This window comes from Lepisosteus oculatus, chromosome 12 (assembly GCF_040954835.1).
Source record: "Lepisosteus oculatus isolate fLepOcu1 chromosome 12, fLepOcu1.hap2, whole genome shotgun sequence".
NCBI lineage: Eukaryota > Metazoa > Chordata > Actinopteri > Semionotiformes > Lepisosteidae > Lepisosteus > Lepisosteus oculatus.
In genome coordinates this window covers 26,889,371-26,907,995 of record NC_090707.1, presented here as the reverse complement: position 1 = coordinate 26,907,995, position 18,625 = coordinate 26,889,371, and the positions used below count along the sequence as shown (strand labels likewise).

General features: G+C 38.6%; 1 protein-coding gene across 1 annotated transcript in view; it reads left to right on the top strand.

The window, feature by feature from the left end:
* stat4 (signal transducer and activator of transcription 4) overlaps positions 1 to 18,625 on the top strand; it is a 132,126-nt gene that overhangs the window by 31,145 nt on the left and 82,356 nt on the right. The window contains exon 4 of the mRNA XM_015359317.2: positions 16,356 to 16,454. Coding sequence (XP_015214803.1) covers positions 16,356 to 16,454 — 99 coding nt within the window. The remainder of the gene's footprint in view (positions 1 to 16,355; positions 16,455 to 18,625) is intronic.

The window sequence follows — 18,625 nt, the reverse complement described above, 5'->3', positions numbered from 1 at the left end:
CGAAAATGTCTTATAGCTGTAATTGCTGCCTAAGCTACCCCTGCTACGTTTTGACTCAGAGGGCTGAATACTTAATGCAATCGACATATTTTAGGTTTTGGTTATTGCATGCTGATTTGCTGACATTTAGGTTCTTTAACCCATAAACATGTTCTATTTCAACATTCAAGTTTTTTATTAAAAATATTTACATTACAATTTTGTGCAGTAATGTTTTGTGAACTCTTTGTGATAAAGATACCTGCAAACTTCTTAGTAATTCAAGTGGAGGATGCAGGCTTTAGAGGTTTAGTTCATTAGGTTCTATAAATAAAAAAAATTGTAATTTGTCTTTCAGTATGATACTAATTTTGCTCAGTACTGTATTTATAGTAATTTTGACATAGACACTCCAGTTATTTAACATTGTTCAGTTGTGTTACAGCTGGTATTGGAAGAGATCTCTTAATTTCCTTTAAAAACAAGAGAAGTCTGTCTCATATTACAACTTTATCTTGATTGTGTCACCAATAAGGTGAATATGCCTCTCACTTATGTACACTTTTAAATGCAAAAGCAAATTTACACAAATAGTACAACAGTGGCAATCACATTCCATGTATATTTTGAAGTATTGCAAGTGTTATATTTGATTCCTCTTTGCTTTCTATGTCCATATTTCCTACATTAATGTAAATAATTTTAAATGGCAAGATGATGTTTGAGCAACAAGCTTTAACTTGATAAAACAGAAAATAAACTGTAGTTGAAAAGATGGGCCTCCTATGTTGATATGTGGTCTTCACTTTGTTAGAAAAGGTGAATTTAAGATACGCACAAGATTGTTTTTATCAATTTTACTGTGAAAGGCAGTTCTCAGAATGGAAAATTGTGGTTTTAGACATCCTGTTCTACTGAAGGTGCTGCTTGAATTAAGGAAGTTGAAGCATAGCAAAAAGGTATTTTGAACATGACCTGTGTTGCATTTTTGTTGTTGCTGCAGTTTTTTTATTTTTAACCAAAATAACCTCACAGCTAAAACTTGCAAGATACATGAGAAAGTTTCAAGTACTTCTTATTGAACAGTTATATGTGACAATGCAGACTTGCGAGTACATGACATATAAAGATTGGATTGTCATTCAATATTTTATCTTGTTGACTCTTTTGCCTGTCAGATTGTGTAGCTTTTTATTTTCAGGGACCTCACAAGCCACTTCTTTGACAATTGGTGTAGCTGACTTACAATTGCAGCTCTAGATAACTTACAATTCAAAACTATTGTGGCTTTCTTTTTTCCTCTAGTTTTCAATCAACAGTTACAATGTAAATGTAGAAAGAAAAAGAAAAACTAGAACTATAACGGTTCTTTTACCCATCAAACCTGTATCCAATTTAAGTGATCCTTAAACACCAAGACACTTAATGAAAGTTAAATTGCAGTAGAAACTACAATTGTTGGGAAATTATCACTCTTTAAAATTTCATGTGTTTTGTGTATGAGGCTCATTTGCGTCTGAGAGTGATCATTTTTTAAATGACTTTGAAAGCTGTTGTTTAGCTTCTAGAGTGATATATATACAATATATAGTGATGTGCCCGTCTGTTATTGTAACTGGTAAAATAAAAGATAAAATGGTAAACTGTCTTATAAGGACATATGCTTTTGGATGAGGACAAAAGTTGGCTTATGCCCATTACTTGTGCAAGATTTGTGCATAAACCTGTGCTGTAATTAAATGCCATTCATCAAAGACTGTTCTCACAGGGGGTTTTGCTTTTCTGTACATTCTGTACATCCTCACTTCAAAAACTCTGGTTTTGTGTGGTAAAGCACTGTTGTCAGTTAAGGCTGGGTTACCAAATGGTTACCAAACAAATTTGTTGATCGAAGTTCTTCCCGTAAAATTAATGTACATGTCTCTCCTTTTTATACTTTTATACTGTAGTCCATCAAAAAACTCACTACTAAGTACTCAAGTACTTGAACTCACTTGGAATACTTATGGTTTACAGCTTACGTTTGTTGTGCCACTACTTTCTTATTTTCTAGAAGATGATGTGTAAAGATGTGTTTTGACAGCACATTGGAAAAGTCATTTAATTTAATTCTAATGATCCTATTGATTTGTACAGCACTAAAAGTAATATAATATTTTCACACATTATATTACATTATATGTTAGTGGGGAATTCCTTTCTGTCACACCTAATGCACCTAGAGGGCACTCTACTTCTGTCCTGTTCCTAGTTCCCTGTGATTATTCATGTCTTTCCCGTGTGTCTTGTTGTGTAGCCTATTTACTTCCTGTTTCTGCTCTGCTCCTCACTCAGCATAGAGGTTCGGATGTCCCTAGACCCGCCTAGCACCAGGTTGCTCCTGTCCATGGCTTGAGGGCATAGGTTTCCATACAGCATTTCCTGAACAGCTGAGCCCGGGGCTAACCCCTGTCTCGCCGCTAAGCCGCTCTCCTGCCATTCCACATTTGTCCCTTCTGACATCAGTGACACTTTCCTTGTTATTTCTGGTATGTAAAGAGGGGTTTTCATAAAAGGTATAATACAATAATTAGTGAACTGATGCTGTAAATTTATTTCTTAAACAATATGAATACTGCTTGTATCTTGTGTTTATACGTTTTCATTCAAGTATCGATATATCCCAAAAGTATTCAAGTCCAGTATCAGAAAAAATATTATTCTCTGATATGTTTAGTTTTATACTGAGTGTTGTTAAGATATGTTTACTAGTCAGTAACACAATAAAACAATAAATATTGTAAGTGTTTCATGCTAGCATTACCAAATTTCTAAAAAAGCAATAATGTCTTTACTTAATTATTTAGTGATAATTTTATTTCATAAACATTTAGACCAGTGGTTCTCAATTCTGCGGGATGTCAGCAGGGGTTCCGTGAGCTCTCACATAGGCTACAAAAAAAATAAAAAATTGCTATGAATAAAAACATTAATAAAAAAATGTGAGTTACGAAGGCTTTGCCAGGCTCCAAAGTCAGAAACATCTTCAAATTCACTCTCTGAATAAATTTCTGTACTTTCACTGCTAGAGCCAGAAGGTACCTCAAAGCTGTGGGATGAAATTTCCTCTTCCATCTGTTCTTCTATCTCATTTGGGCATACACATTTTTGCCATTTCTCCATCCGGCAAAATCTCAAAAACTCTCACAATGAGAGATAGATAATAGCATGTTACTAGGTAAATTTGTAGAACTAAGTAGAATTTTCCGGGGTTGAGGCAGTACCATGTTTTGTGATGACATGTCTTAACGAACCAATCAGAATCAATTTTAATCTCAGCCATATTGATATTAGACATGTCTATTTGCTTCTGCAACCAATCATACTTTGTTTGTTTCTTGTGTATTCACAAATATTCCAGAACATGTATCTTCTTCTTCTTCGCATTTTCCCACTGATGTGGGGTCTGCTTGTTTGCATCGATTTTTCCACTTCGTACGGTCTGCGGCATCTCGGCAGGTCACTTTTGCAAGGAGCATATTGTCCTTCAGCCGAACCAGCCAGTGTGTAAATGGTCGTCCACGGGGCCGGCGGCCTTCCACATTCAATTCGAGGGCGGTCTTTGCCATTGATGTATCATTTCTGCGGAGCACATGTCCATACAATTGCAGGCGCAATTCCCTCATTTTCTCAGTGATTGTGGTGACTTTGAGTGTTTTTCTCACATCTTCATTCATGACATGTTCTAGTCTTGTCAAGCCAAGGGTCCATCGCAGCATCTTCATTTCCATCGTATGGAGTGCCCGTTCGTGTTTCTTTGTCGTTGGCCAGCATTCAGTTCCGTGTAGGTCCACTGGTCTGACCACTGAGCGGTAGACTTTGGATTTTAGGTGAAAAGGGATCTTCTTGTCGCACAGTACTCCAATGACCTGCCGCCATTTCATCCAAGCGGCACTGACTCGTGTCTTGGGGTCTTGGAGGGTAGGGCAGTCGGAGTCGACACATAAGCCTTGGTACTTGAACTTTGTCACTTTGTTCAGTTGGACCCCACCAGCTGCGATTGTGCCATCGGTTTGATCACCGCATTCCAGGTACTCTGTCTTCTTGATGTTCAATTTCATCCGGAATCTTTCAAGGCGTGTCTTCCACTCCTGTACTTGCTGTTCAAGGCCGTGTCGCGTTTCACTTGCTAGCATAACATTGTCGGCATACAATAGCGTCCATGGATGCCTTGTTTGGATATCTTTGGTCACCGTATCCATGCAAAATATGAAGAGCAGAGGAGACAAGCCTGGGCCTTGGTGGATGCCAACATTGATCGGGAAGGTGTCTGAGGTTCCAGCTGCGCAACGTACTGAGCTAGTGGCCTTTTGTTACAGGAGCTTTGTCCAGCTGACATACAGTAGGCTTCGGGGCCTTAACTTGGTTGATCCGGCGGTTAGAACATCAATTCTTTCAGTGATTAGGCTTTATTAAACTCTAGGGGTGCTAATCGTAGACAAGTTATCATATGATTAATAAATGACCGAAATAAACTCAATACGATGCTTACAATTAAAACAAAAGCAATCGATAGTTTTTTCCTTAATAATTGGCTAAATTGCCTCTGAATAGCAGTCCTAGATTGCTTTTTGCAGAACACTTCCATAGCTAATCCTGAAAAGTAAGAAAAAAGGTTGGGATCCGCAACATTAGCTTAGACAGAAAAGGGTTCCATCATGAAAAAAGTTTGAAAACCACTGATTTAGACTATTGGTTACCTAGAAATTCTGTGAAATACAAATATGCAGTAAAGAGTCAATATAACTTCTAATAGATATGGAAATCTATAGCCCTTTCAAGATGAAATAAAACAGGACATGCTTTGCTATTATTTTACTGCTAATGTTTCTCAGTTCACATACATAACCTTTCATGTTTATTTCTGACTATTGTTGACAATACAGTGCCATCTGCAATAAAGTATTTATTCTTGTTGCACTATTTTCATTGACTATTCTCTCAGGATTATCCCATAGTATTTAATATTGTCCAGTATTAATCAGTTCCAGCTGGCAGTTCAGTGGGATGACAGACAGTGGACTGGTAAAAGCACCAGATTAATTTTAAAAGTTCTACTTTTCTAATGTCATATAGACAATATCTTCTTTATCATGTTGAAAAACAACCTCATGTGCCAGAGGTCATGATTATCAGCAAATAAAGTTTATTTGGAAGACTTAATTCTCACAGTAGTAAGTTGCAAATCCCTTTCTATTACAGCATGGATATGCACTGAAAGAAGCAGCAGTGGCTTAGCAGTTTGAAACCCAAGTGCTGCGGCTTGAGTTTTCCTCTAGGTTTCTGAAGGTGAAAGGGTTCACCAAAAGCAACCAAGGGCGAGAAAGGGCTGCCAACTGGAAACATGGTGATGTGGCTTTGTAGTTGCAGCAGTCTCTGCAGGATGCCACTGAACAGGCACTTGAGGCACTATTACACTTGCTAGTACATCCAGTGGATTTTGTGCAGAGAGCTGTATAACCTCTAACAGGTCAATGAAGGAGCACTTCCTCAGTTGTGTTAAATAGGGAATTAGGAAAATAATAATAATAATTCCTTCATTTATTTGGCACTTTTCTGGACACTGCACTGAAAGCGCCTTACAGGTAATGGGGACTCCTCTCCACCACTACCAATGTGCAGCGTCTACCCGGATGATGCAACAGCAGCCATCGTGCACCAGAACACTCACCACACATCAGTGGAGAGGAGAACAGAGGAATGAAGCCAATTCAAAGATGGGGATTATTAGGAGGCCAACACGATCGGTAAAGACCAATGTGAAACTTTGCCCTAGTTGCCAGGACACCAGGGTTACACCCCTACTCTTTTCGAGAAACATTGTGAGATTTTCTCATCCAAAGGACAGCGCCTTTTTATAGTATAGTGTCCCCGTTACAAACTGCAGGGTGAGCACCCCCTGCTGGCCCCATTAATACCTCTTCTAGCAGCAAACTTAGTTTTTCCCAGAAGGTCTTCCATCCAGATACTGACCAGGGTCACACCAGCTTAGCTTTAGTGGGTTGCCAGTTTTGAGTTGCAGGGTGATATGGCTGCTGGAACATAAAAAGGATGATTAATTGGATGATTTAGTGCCCGATTAAAGGATTAACAGTGAGCTGAAAGGGATTCATCAGGATGATTATAATTGAACATAGCTGGGTGTTGCTTTTGTACACCTTCAGTTCCTCCGAGGATGGTTTCTATATTTTCACTAGAAGTGATAGGAAGCTTTTCGACCTGGTGCGACTCCGGGCAAAGACAAAGGTTCACAAAGTTTTGATCAGGGAAATGCTGTTTGCTGATGATGCTGCTCTGGTCGCACATTCAGAGGATGGTCTTCAGAGACTTATCAGTAGCTTTGCACGTGCCTGCAATGAGTTTGGCCTCACTTTTAGCCTGAAGAAGACCAATATCATGAGTCAGGATGTCAATAGTGCTCCAAGCATATTCACAGGGGGACACACCCTTGAAGTCGTGGAGGAGTTCACCTTCCTTGGTTCCACCATCAACAGCAGCCTGTCCTTAGAGGCCGAGCTCAACAAACGCATCAGTAGAGCAGCAACCACGATGGCACACCTTTCCAAGAAGGCCTAGGAGAACCACATGCTGACTATCAACACTAAGATGAAGGTGTACCAGGCCTGCGTGCTTAGCATGCTACTCTATGGCAGAGAGACCTGGACACTGTACACCAGACAGGGGCATCGCTTTAACTCCTTCCACCCTCGTTGTATAAGGAAAATCTTGGGGATCACATGGAAGGATTGTGTGCCCAACAAAGACATTTTCCCCCAAGTGCACATCCCCAGAATGTTTGCTCTCCTGTCTCAGTGACGCCTGGGCTGGCTCGGTCATGTCAGCCAAATGGAAGATGGCCGAATACCAAAGGACTTGTTGTATGGCGAGCTGGCCACTGGCACCAGACCTGCTGGCAGACCTACTCTGCATTACAAAGATGTCAGCAAACGCGCCATGAAGGCTATCAATATCGACTCTAAAACATGAGAAACCATTGCAGCGGACCACAGCAAGTTGAGACAGGCTGTCAAGTCAGGAATTCGGAAGATTTAGCAGAGGAGCTACCAGATATGGGAGGAGATGAGGGAGTGCAGACGGCAGAGGACAATCCCATCCCCTTTACCGCCAGAGTCACTCTTCACCTGTGGAAACTGCAAAAAGGCTTATCGCTCCAGACTTGGACTTGTAATAGTGTCAGGTTAGAAAGGGTGCTGCCTAAACACCGGCAGAGCGCTTCTCATCCTTGGTCAGGGTGTGAGTGGAGTGCCCGTGTGTAGGTGTCTGGAAGGGCGATCGTTCTTCGTTATACATGAGGATTGTATATTAAAGAAAATAATAATCCTTCTGTAACTGTCTTGTAAATGCTCCAGTTCTAAGCTTGAACAACGTCCGGGAACGAGTGGGGATCTTAAATGGCAGATCTGATTAGCCTCAGATGTGGTAGCTGCGCATTTTACAAGATAGGGGGTTAGGAAAATAGAGAGCAGGAAATAAAATAATTGAAATATATAATAAAAACAAATAAACCTGAGGGGTAGGTCTAATGTGAGGCAATAGTTTTTTATTCTCTGGCATAGCTATAGCGATAGAGTTAGAATTTCGGAGTCAAAGCTTAGTAAACAAATGTTTATTAACAATAAATGGTAGCACACATTTAAACAAACCCATTCTGTTTGCCAGAAGGCTTGCTCTATAACTTGGTCTATACCAACCCCTGAAAGGACAACAAAAGAAATAAAATATTAATCCTAAATAAAAGAACATGACTGTTAGAATCCAAACCAGGAATCAGAAAACTTGAGAGAGGGAGTTCAATCGAACCACCTTTATTTGATCTGCAGAAATGTAGATTCTACAATGACAAAGTCCACCACCACACACACAATTCTCAAAATTAAAAACAGATGCAACTGCCTAAGTCTACCTTATTTGCATCACAAAGCTTGTTCATTTAACAAACCTTTCCTGCATATCTTGTGTGTTCCTAGTTGTTGGTACATCTTTCTCATGCCTGTTAGTGTGCTGAGCTTCTGTGAGCTCAAGGTTAGGTGTTCGGTCTGTACAGGCCTAGCCTTTCAGTTCCAACTGTTAACCAAGGAAGGCCTCATGCATGTACCTTCCCGTTGATGAGAAAACTGGTTGGTGACATTTGTATGGTTTGAGCCATTAATTGGCCAAGAGGAAATTATAATAGTACTGGCATTTTGTAGCATAGAAACCGTGCCACAAGGGCATCTTATCTAATGAACTACCGTAACTCAGTGCAGTTCTCATACTGATCACTCAAGTTATCCCTCTGACTAAGTTATATAACATATGTGGTCCATGCTAAATGGTTCCTTTTACAACTCCCTTTCATAATTTCAACATAATAAGGTCCTTAAATATTATACAGAGCTCTCTGAAGAAAGTTCAATTAAATACCCATCATATCCCCTCACCAACTCACTACTAATCTGCTAAGTGTAGTTCAACACAGAATTTCTTTTACTGCATTTCTGCAGCATCTTCAATGCACAACATACACTATTACAATGTGTAACTCTACAGCAAAAAGACATTGCTTGGTCCTCTAATAACCAATTGAAATATCCAATTAAAACAATTTACAAGTACTCTTTACACCTGTACATTTCAACTTGTTTTTACAATTAATTATTTCCATTTTCACAATATTGTCCCTCATAACCCAGTAGATGATGACTTTGTGGTCCACTAGGGCAAATTCTTCTCAGATGTCAAAAGTTAGGTTTCTTTATTAATCTTCCACTACGTTCTGTTGGGCACACTAGGTAATTACTAAAATCATCAAGAGTAGTAGAAACAGGACATTTGTTATTTGAGCCAGGGGCATATGCAAGGAATTGATTTTTGGGTGGGCCTGTGCAAAAGTGGGTGGTCCGGGCACTAACTGACTGTCCTACCAGCATAGGATCACCCCTCCAATTTACAATCCAATCCTCAAGCAGCATAATCAAGCAGTAGAATTAGCAGAACCTTATATATACATACTGTTTCTCTGTCAAACACACACAGGTTAAGCAACAATTACTGTACCTAGGCTGCCAAACGCTATTGTGCCACGGCGGACACACACAAAAGACAATCAGTGCATACCTCTGTTGTGAGGTTTTGGCCTTCTAGACCAGACGCAGGCGTCAGGGCTTGGAATTGATTCTGACGATAATCTCATCACTGTCTAGAGAGTCGGAGAATTCCCGTTCAAATGACAGCTAGTTTGCAAAGGTCTCTCATATGAAGACTTTTTTTTTTATCTAAAGAAAAGCTGCAAGAGCTAATTTTCACTTGTTGCTTGTAATATTTCGTATGCCTGCTTTTAGATTGTTGAGTAGTTTTATGAGTTACTCTGAAGTTAAAATTTTATTGCAAAACACAATGAGCGCAATGCAAAACACAAGATTCAAAATCTGTCTGAAATGTTGTATTTAAAATACCATGCAGGGTTTACCTTGCCTTTACATATTCAGCAGACTTTAGCAAATCATACTAGAAGAACGTGCACACATGTATGGGTTTCAGAGGTTGAAGTAAATGCATCGCTCCAAGGGTAATATCGAGTGAGGTGCCATGAGAATAAAAACTGTGAAGGTATTGAAATATTAAGTTCTAAAGATCTTGTTTAATTCTTCATGATGCTTTTAAACTTGTATGATACCCATGAAATTGATATTCTATTTTTGATGCAAAAAGACACCTAATTTGGAAATTCGTGACTTACTAACTACAAGACTTAACACTGAATTGGTATATTTGCATTACAATGCTAACCAATTCATTGTACCTTTAATTGCAGGAATGGTCTGCTAATAAAAGCGTCAAATACATACTTTGGATGTATTTTAGCTCTGTAAACATTGTTCACTTAAAAATACTGCAGGGCATTAGAGACAATATGAATAGTTATCTGTAAAATGCACACTCGCATCTATCCGTCAATATTATCTTAATTTTATTTTTGCATTCCAAAACTTGTAATTTGTTTACAGGAGAAATTTTAGAACCTCTTCGTGCTTAACTCCTACAGGTCGAGCATGTATGGAGCTGCTACAAGCAAACATGCGCACTACCGCTTGCGTTCCAGAAACACTTGTATTTGGAAAGCCAGGCTGTATCATTCGTTTTGCCATGTTGGCTAATAAATCAAAAACCTAGAGCTAGATACAGTAGTTCTAAGAGAGTCTGACCAATTAGGCTACGGCCCACTACATTTACATAATTTTCTTATTGGTCACAAAAGATACAGCGAGCCAATTGCAAATTACATACGACGGAACAATCAAACATGTAACATTAAAAAGCAAATTATGGAACGCAAACCAGGAAAAAAATAATTACTAATTGGGTAGGCCTAGGATCAATCAGGGTGGGCCTGATTTGAGCAGTCAGCTATCACATCAGCTGTAATGAGGTTAAACAGCTTCTGCCAACCCTCCTGTTGGAAGAAACAGAATATAATTAGTATTACAGTCAAAAACACTTAAGAACAAAAGAACATAAGAAACGTTGCAAATGAGAGGAGGCCACAGGGCCCATCTTTCCCATTTGGTAGTCAGTAGCTAATTACTGCAAGGATGTCATCTAGTTGCCATTCCGCTCCAAAGGGAGCCAAAGTAAATTTTCATTAGTTCCCTCATAATCTTCTCTGTTCTGAACGGTCTTCTCCAGACTGTTCTATTTTATATAGCAAGGTGACCCACATTGTTATTGAACAATATTCTGATTCTGTTAAATCATTTGACAGGGTATCAGGAGTACACCTATACTCCCACAACACACCACAACCTTAACTTTATTAGCAACAGTGGGAGTAAAAACCAGTTCAACTGGTTTAATTCAATTCAAAGTACTGCATCCCAGTGGGGCAATTCAAGACGAGCCTTTACAGCAAGTCTTAAACGAAATAGTATATACAGTGCCTTGCGAAAGTATTCGGCCCCCTTGAACTTTTCAACCTTTTGCCACATTTCAGGCTTCAAACATAAAGATATAATTTTTTTATTTTATGTGAAGAATCACCAACAAGTGGGACACAATTGTGAAGTGGAACGAAATCTATTGGATTTTTGAAACTTTTTTAACTAATAAAAAAATGAAAAGTGGGGCGTGCAAAATTATTCGGCCCCCTTGCGTTAATACTTTGTAGAGCCACCTTTTGCTGCGATTACAGCTGCAAGTCGCTTGGGGTATGTCTCTATCAGTTTTGCACATCGAGAGACTGAAATCTTGCCCATTCTTCCTTGCAAAACAGCTCGAGCTTAGTGAGGTTGGATGGAGAGCGTTTGTGAACAGCAGTTTTCAGCTCTTTCCACAGATTCTCGATTGGATTCAGGTCTGGACTTTGACTTGGCCATTCAAACACCTGGATACGTTTATTTGTGAACCATTCCTTTGTAGATTTTGCTGTATGTTTGGGATCATCGTCTTGTTAGAAGATAAATCTCCGTCCCAGTTTCAGGTCTTTAGCAGACTCCAACAGGTTTTCATCCAGAATGGTCCTGTATTTGGCTGCATCCATCTTCCCCTCAATTTTAACCATCTTCCCTGTCCCTGCTGAAGAAAAGCAGGCCCAAACCATGATGCTGCCACCACCATGTTTGACAGTGGGGATGGTGTGTTGAGGGTGATGAGCTGTGTTGCTTTTACGCCAAACATATCGTTTTGCATTGTGGCCAAAAAGTTCGATTTTGGTTTCATCTGACCAGAGCACCTTCTTCCACATGTTTGGGGTGTCTCCCAGGTGGCTTGTGGCAAACTTTAGACGAGACTTTTTATGGATATCTTTGAGAAATGGCTTTCTTCTTGCCACTCTTCCATAAAGGCCAGATTTGTGCAGTGTAAGACTGATTGTTGTCCTATGGACAGACTCTCCCACCTCAGCTGTAGTTCTCTGCAGTTCATCCAGAGTGATCATGGGCCTCTTGGCTGCATCTCTGATCAGTCTTCTCCTTGTCTGAGCTGAAAGTTTAGAGGGACGGCCAGGTCTTGGTAGATTTGCAGTGGTCTGATACTCCTTCCATTTCAAGATGATCGCTTGCACAGTGCTCCTTGGGATGTTTGAAGCTTGGGAAATCTTTTTGTATCCAAATCCGGCTTTAAACTTCTCCACAACAGTATTACGGACCTGCCTGGTGTGTTCCTTGGTCTTCATGATGCTCTCTGCGCTTTCAACAGAACCTTGAGACTATCACAGAGCAGGTGCATTTATACAGAGACTTGATTACACACAGGTGGATTCTATTTATCACCATCAGTCATTTAGGACAACATTGGATCATTCAGAGATCCTCGCTGAACTTCTGGAGTGAGTTTGCTGCACTGAAAGTAAAGGGGCCGAATAATTTTGTACGCCCCACTTTTCATTTTTTTATTAGTTAAAAAAGTTTCAAAAATCCAATAGATTTCGTTCCACTTCACAATTGTGTCCCACTTGTTGGTGATTCTTCACATAAAATAAAAAATTTATATCTTTATGTTTGAAGCCTGAAATGTGGCAAAAGGTTGAAAAGTTCAAGGGGGCCGAATACTTTCGCAAGGCACTGTATAACAATTATAATCAAGAATAATAAAGGATATTAAAAACACCACTGAAACCAAATTATAATAATGTATCTGATCACTATTAACAATATTACATTCTTAATGATATCTATTTCAAACTCTTTGTATTTTGTTCAGGCTCATTTGTCACTGTTTTCACAACTTTCACTTTCGTATTAAAACGCCTATTTGTGAGACAGGATGCTTCATATGTCAATAACATTGCAAACAAATGACAGAGAGCCTCCAAACCATAGGCATTTTAAAATTCGCAATTTGTGAAAATTTTCACTTTTATATAAACAACATCTAGCAACTGGTTCCATTTTCAGAAACTTTATTTTGAGTAAAGCGGGTCCCAGGTGTAAGTGAGTTCATAATGCAAGAATTACTATTCCAACGTATGCGAACCATATAAACACCTAACCATATAAAGCTTTCAGTGCTTTCTTTGTGTATATCCTAATTGCAACGGGGGAGGGTGTGTGGGGGAAGGTTTAGGCAGCAATTGAATGAGAACTCTGTTTTCTTCACACCTGAAAGAAACATTCACAGCCGAAATATTGTGTTTCCTTTCTTCCCTTTTCAGCAAGGAATAAACCTTGAATTGATCCTTTGCAGCCTATGCATGCTGATGAAGCTCACTACTTGAAGTCTCGGTTCTTGACTGAGAAGGCTTTGGAGAACTTTACAACCATTTTTATTTTCTTTATGACGCAGGTTTGAAGTGTGATGACAAATCACACGTATCTCTCCGTCTTTGTTCTCAAAACTGGTTGGTTTTCCTAACTCCAACATCAAGACTACCGAAACTAAAATTATCCTGCAGCTAGGATCAAATCTTTCCCCTTCTCTCAACGACAGACTTTTCTACTAAATTCTCTCTATTCATTGTAGGTTTCATTTCACACCTCTCATCACCTATCCTGACTTCACACTACCTGATTGGCCACTCTACCTGATTGGCCAGTCTGTCTATCCCCTGCTCCCGCCTCCTGCTCCTCCTCTCTCCCAGCTTTTGTTCTCCCATGCTACATTACCTTTGCCTACTGCCATGTCTTTCTCACACCTGAAGGAAGCTCCACGGCCGAAATGTTGTGTTTTCTTTCTTCTCTTTTCAGCATGGAATAAACCTATTACTTGTTCCTTTGCAGCCTGTGCATGCGGACACATCTGCCCACCTGAACCAGTTCAATTGTAAATATAATGTTAACATTGACGTTTTTATTAATTTTATATATTAAAGTATACTTACATGACTTTTACGATCACTTGAGCATACGGAGGAGTCGGAGATGCCCCCCACCACCCCCCACGGACAGACTGATAAAGCAATTTGGAAGGGTTAACTATTACTACTGTAACAAATTGTCATGTTTCACTTCCTTGTGTAACCATCATGATGTTTCCGAAATACGAAGCTACTTCATTTTTGAAGAATTTGCTACCAATAAGTTGAGTTGAGTCTGAGCGCCACTAACAATATTAATTTATTGATAAAGGTATATGTTTCTATATGGTATTAATTTTATATATCCCAGTATTTGAATGTTCAATTCACAATCCCTCCAGACAGACAAAGGTGATAAAGGTGTTTAAAACTCAAAGGGGTGCCTGTCAGCGCAATTTAAATTAATGAGAGGCTATGAACAGCAACATCACCTGTGTCGATGTTAGTGGTTTTATAATAAATAATATAATAATTATTATTATTATTAACAATAATTATAATGAACAAATAATATAATAAATTGAATTCCAAAAAGTTTACAGAACATCTTATTTTTCTGTTTCAACTTAATGGAGCAAATATAAAGTCAAATCGGTCAGGATCTCAGTTTAACAAGTGTCAAAAACATTTCGCATAACAAAACCCTGAAAGAAGCAGACCTTAAATTTAGAGCGGAATATCTCTGTAGGTGGCCAAACAGTTCAATAAAATAAGCTGCAATACAGTCAGGCGGACAGATTTTAAATTCTTCAAGAAAAAAAAGCTTTTTAAGTTTTGTCAAAATCAGATGCTTTGCAAGCAGTACACGACAAGGTTTGATTTTTTTTTATAATTCCAAACCTTGGATGGTATGCCTCAGGGACTCATTCATAGAGTACTCCAGACAAAAGGGTTGCTGGGCACAATGAGATCGTGACATGCAGGTGTGAAGCAGAGTTAACAGCTACTGTTTTAAAAGGTTTTGGATTTGGGTTTAGATTTGTATCTGTTGTAACTGTTAATACAATGGTGAATATAATTGAGGTTCTACTGTTTCAAGTTTAAGTTTTTAAAGTCATGCTAGTCATGCTAAATTAGGGAGGGACATGTCATTGTTTCTTATTTTTGAAGTTCTTTAAAAAATGCTTAAAAAATCAGCTTCCCACTTTCACCTTGTCGTAACCATAGTGGGGATTTAGCATATTTGGGTGCTTGTTCAGGATCTTTGATCTGTTTTGTGGAGTTGATTTTTTTTCCATGATTCACGCGTGCACTTGGGGTTGTTATAGTTTTTTGTGTTCTCTTGTATTGCAGGTATTACGGTACTACAGTTTGTATTACTGGTAATTGTGGTGTCCATCGTGGCTTTCGGTTTAGAGGATTTTACTCTGCGCCTGACTTTGGCGCAGTCTGAGAAATGTTGCAAGTTTAATCCATAGCGGGTTTTAGTCTCTCTGCTTACTGGGGACATATCAGATGTTAAATTGAGGAAGGGATACAACTTCAATACCCCAGACAGACGAAGGTGATAAAGGTGATAAAAATCAATTCAAAAGGGTGCAGTGTATAAACACAAACTCTGCTAACAGATCCGCTTGTAAGAGCAAGATTACTTTTTGCTCAATTACTTGAGAGCTGCAGTACAATCAGACAGATTTTAAATTATTAAAGCAACTTTAGCTGTTTGTCAAATTCTCCTACTGTGCACAGTACACAACTTCTGAAAAGGTATCTTTTTCTCTCGTGCAAACTCATCAAAGGTTTATTTTTTATCAGTCGGAAAGTTGGATGATATCCAGGGACTCATTCATAGTATAATCAAACCCCCCCCAACATGCGAATCCACAGATATACTGAAACAGTAGCGTACTATACATGGCAATGAACAGCAGTGTGTTTGTATACTGTATAAATATACTGTATATACAGTATGATACCGTCAGACAGGGTTCGTAAAATCCAGATATAGTTCAGTTTGTCATTTATTTAATATCATAGATCTGGACAAGAGGAATAAGGAACCCACATTCTAAGCCTCTTTCTATGCTGAAAAAGCATTTGATAGAATGAAATGGAATTTTCTCTTTGCCCCTCTTGAGAAGTTAAGTTTAATTTGGGCTCAAACTATATTAATCTAATTAAACTATTTCTCAAGCTGTGGTGGCTACAAATGGTCTCATGTCCAATAGATTTCAGATTGGCAGGGGCACAAGAGAAGGCTGTCCCCTGTCACCCCTCCTTTTTGCTTTGGTCATAGAGCCACTTGCCGAGTGTCTCTGGTGTCTCTGGTGTCTTGGTGGGTCAGGAGGAACACAACATCTCCCTTTGTGCCGATGACGTTCGCTTATGTATAACAAAGCCAGAAGGATCAATTCCTGCTGTATTGCAATGTATTTCACAATACAGTCATGTTTCTGGTTATAAATTAACCTTTGTTACTGTGTTTTCAAAACACAGCTAAATATAAAGCTTAATATCTTTTCACTTCTATTGTGTTTTATATGTCCAAGACTTTTCTTGAATAGTGCTCATGAATAATATTATATTATTTTTATTCTATATTTTTCAGGTAAAATATAAAACCAATCCTTTACACATGGCTGGTGTGATTGCTAACTGCCTGAGAGAAGAGAGGAGGATCATTGCTACAGCTACTATCCAGGAACAGGTATTTTGCAGTTGATCTTTAAACACAGACTGAATAACCGTGCCTTTTAGGACAGTTCAACTGTAACAAAGAGTAACATTCAACTGGTTAGTTAATCTTTTTATCTAAAATTGGGGTGGTTCTGTAAAAAGGTGGAAATAGCCACCACTCTTAAGGAAATAAAAGGAAAATAACAAAGTAAATGTGAAGAAAATTAAGAATTTCTTATATGGGGCTCTTCAATTGTTATTAGTAAAAACATTGGTTGGTGGTATTTAAAATGCTGGATGAAGATAAATAATACTTCCATTAAAAGCATGGTCAATTATATGCTCTTAGATGTGGTTATGCGATTTCAAACCAAGGACAATGCATGTCTTGTATAATTTTTTACCATACGAGAATGAGATAGTTGTGCTATGAATGACTTACTCACCAGAATTTAATGCAACCAAGTTTTGTTCAGTTTATTTTGTGTCCAGTGGTGGCCAGAAATACATTATGTTTTTTGTTATGTGTTTCACTATATTTTCTGAAGACATACAACAGATGAGCTTTGGCATTGCATTTAAAATTAGATTACCTCATAATCTTTTCTGTTAAAAAAAGTTATTTAAAAGAAAACGTTCTTTTAGCATGCTACAGGAATTATAGAACATTCCTTTAAACCAAGGAATGTATCTCCTCTGAATTGATTGCAGAGTAGTATGGAAGCCCGTTTCCGCCAGGGAGAAAAAAAAACGTGCTGTTGTATCTCGCAGTTGCGACTTTATATCTCAGAATTACAACTTTATGTCTCGCAATTGTGACTTTATATCTCAGAATTGCAACTTAAAACTCAGAATTCTGACTTTATATCTCGCAATTGTGACTTTTTATTTGACATTTGCGACTTCAAAATAGCCCACATTTCATTGTCTATCCTTTTGTTATTGTAACGGATTCGGGTTCTAGGGCTTGTGCCCTCGCTGCTCCCACCCTAGTTCGTGCCTCACTGCATTGGCTCGAATCCAGGTCTTGCCAGCTGAGCTAAAGAACACTTTCTTTAGCCCCAGGGGCCAGCATCCCTGTTATGCGCAGGGGAGGGCGGTGCCGTCACCATACTGCAACCAGATCGTACAACCTGTATGTTGGCCGTTACACTATATTCATAAATCGTAAAGGATCATAGGATCTATAGGCCTGAAGGCTTGTCTGGTACAGTGCCCTGATAAAAATCAAATTAATTACACAAATTTTTATGGAATCCCATTTCCGCCAGTGAGGCTTCCATAGTACCCGGATGGAATAGTGGACGGTGGGCTTTTTAAAAAAGTTTTTATTTAAACACCAGAAATACAAAAACGGAGACAGAATATGAAAAAGATACAGAAAAAGACACTTTACATCCAGAGGAATTCACCATTATAAAAGCTGAAATTTATACTTTTTACATATTTCCATTGTATGACCTTTTTTACTTAAAAAGGTCTTCTTTAGCTCAGCTGGCAAGACCTTGGTTCGAGCCAATGCAGTGATGCATGAACTAGGGTGGCAGCGGCAAGGGGCACAAGCCCTAGAACCCGAATCCGTTACAATAACAAAAGGACAGACAATGAAATGTGGGCTATTTCGAAGTCACAAATGTGAGATAAAAAGTCGGAATTGCGAGATATAAAGTCGTTATTCTGAGTTTTTAAGTTGCAATTCTGAGATACTAAGTCACAATTACGAGATACCATAGCATGTTTTTTTTTTTATTCCCTGGCATAAATTCCCTGTGTAGAAGTTTTGTGAATTTACTGGAACAATTTATTAATTGTAGCAGTAACCACAAGGTGATTCTTTTATGGCTATTAGAAAATTAATCGATCAGCGATGCACATACACAGATTCAAATACACGAGATACATTTATTAATACATAAATTGTGCAAATAAAGCATAACAGTCTGCCTGGATACAGATGGCAGATCTAACTGTGAGGTTTATCAAAATGGTGTATAATCACGAAGAGATGCAAAACACAAAGAGATACAAGCAAGGAATATGCATTCAGTCTACCAGTTAGCTATACTGTTTCATTAATCAGTCTCATTAATATCACTTCTACATTAGATTCTCAGAAGTAAATACATTACTCATATGAATTAAATTGATATCAACTTGTGTTGAGGTAACAATTGAATTCTCGAGATGCAATGTAGAATATTG